Source organism: Lottia gigantea (genome assembly GCF_000327385.1).
Source record: "Lottia gigantea unplaced genomic scaffold LOTGIsca_4964, whole genome shotgun sequence".
Classification (NCBI taxonomy): Eukaryota; Metazoa; Mollusca; class Gastropoda; family Lottiidae; genus Lottia; species Lottia gigantea.
In genome coordinates, this window is record NW_008709706.1 from 1 (window position 1) to 1,434 (window position 1,434).

At 45.7% G+C, this 1,434-nt stretch overlaps 1 protein-coding gene across 1 annotated transcript; it reads left to right on the top strand.

Moving 5' to 3' along the window:
* Positions 1–1,121: 1,121 nt before the first annotated feature.
* Positions 1,122–1,421, top strand: LOTGIDRAFT_147922 (hypothetical protein; the record flags this gene model as incomplete). The annotated part of the gene is made up of 1 exon (XM_009061672.1): positions 1,122–1,421. The coding sequence occupies one exon, from the start codon at positions 1,122–1,124 to the stop codon at positions 1,419–1,421; it is 300 nt and encodes a 99-aa protein (XP_009059920.1).
* Positions 1,422–1,434: the final 13 nt, after the last annotated feature.

Below are 1,434 nucleotides of genomic sequence, written 5' to 3' on the forward strand. Positions count from 1 at the left end.
AAGGGGGGAGAGATGTTCTCTAATGTTTCTGCGATGAAACTTGTTAAAGTGATTGGATATAATTAAAAAGTGTTAAGAAACTTTGATAAAAAAAAAAATCTTAGCCTATCTGTTCAAGACAGATTTGGTTATAAAATGGAAGACTAGTTCCATTATCGTATACCAGTGGTCCGTGGGTGGAGCCAAAACATTCTGTATGGTTAGTGGTATGCCGTTGGTTTCCAGGTACTCTAGTAGTGGCTTACGAGCGGGTTTCAATTCAGTGCATTGAATGAGGATATGCGACCTTGTGGCAACGTGGCCGCAGCGACATTTAATGGCGTTGAACTGATGGTCTCGTAGTACGTTGTTGGTCCGGAGTCTGGTTGCCACTTTGCAGATGGCTACACATGGATGGTTTGGTTTGGTTTGGTTTGGTATCTTCGGATCAATCTGGTATCTTGCGGTGTCGAGGTTCCGTAACATGTCAGACCATTTCTGGTTGATCCTAGAAGATACGATACTGCAGAACTCCGAGTAGGAGTATTCTACAGGCTCGATATCCTCCAGACTCAGACTTTCTTTGGCACAACGGTCTGCTTGATCGTTGCCAGGAATGGAGACGTGCGATGGAACCCATACTAATTCAATCTTCTGGTTGTTGTTGGTTTGGTAGTTGTGGATCATTCTTCTTATTTCGGAGATAACTTCTGACCTACAATTAGAAGAGGTGACAAAAATAGATTGGAGGCTGCTTAGCGAGTCGGATAGAATCGCGGCATGCTCCGTGTGATTGACGGACAGCCATGCTACCGCGTCCCTGATGGCAAAAAGTTCTGCTGTGAACACTGAACAGTGCGGGGGGATCCTTTTACTGATGCGGATGCCTTTTGCTGGGATGCACAAACCGTATCCTGTTGCGGTACTAGTGAACACGCGCGAAATTTTCCTTTTATACTCGAAAATGGAGTCGAAAAATAGGATCGAAAGCTTTTCTCGTGAAATAGCGCGGACTTGATAGTGAGCACCGTAGTTTTCGACTCCATTTTCGAGTATAAATAGTGTTTTTAGTCGTCGCGTTCGCTTCATTCAGTTACTAGACTTTCGCACGACGACACCGTCTCACTAACTAAATTCACATCATGTCTGGACGAGGAAAAGGAGGAAAAGTAAAGGGAAAGAGCAAGACCCGATCATCCCGGGCTGGATTACAGTTCCCTGTCGGTCGTATCCACCGTCTGTTGAGAAAGGGAAACTATGCCGAGCGAGTCGGAGCTGGTGCCCCAGTCTACTTAGCCGCTGTTTTGGAATATTTGGCTGCTGAAGTTCTCGAGTTGGCTGGTAACGCTGCCCGTGACAACAAGAAATCCAGAATCATTCCAAGACATTTACAGTTGGCTATCCGAAATGACGAGGAATTGAACAGCTGTTGTCCGGAGTAACCATCGCTCAAGG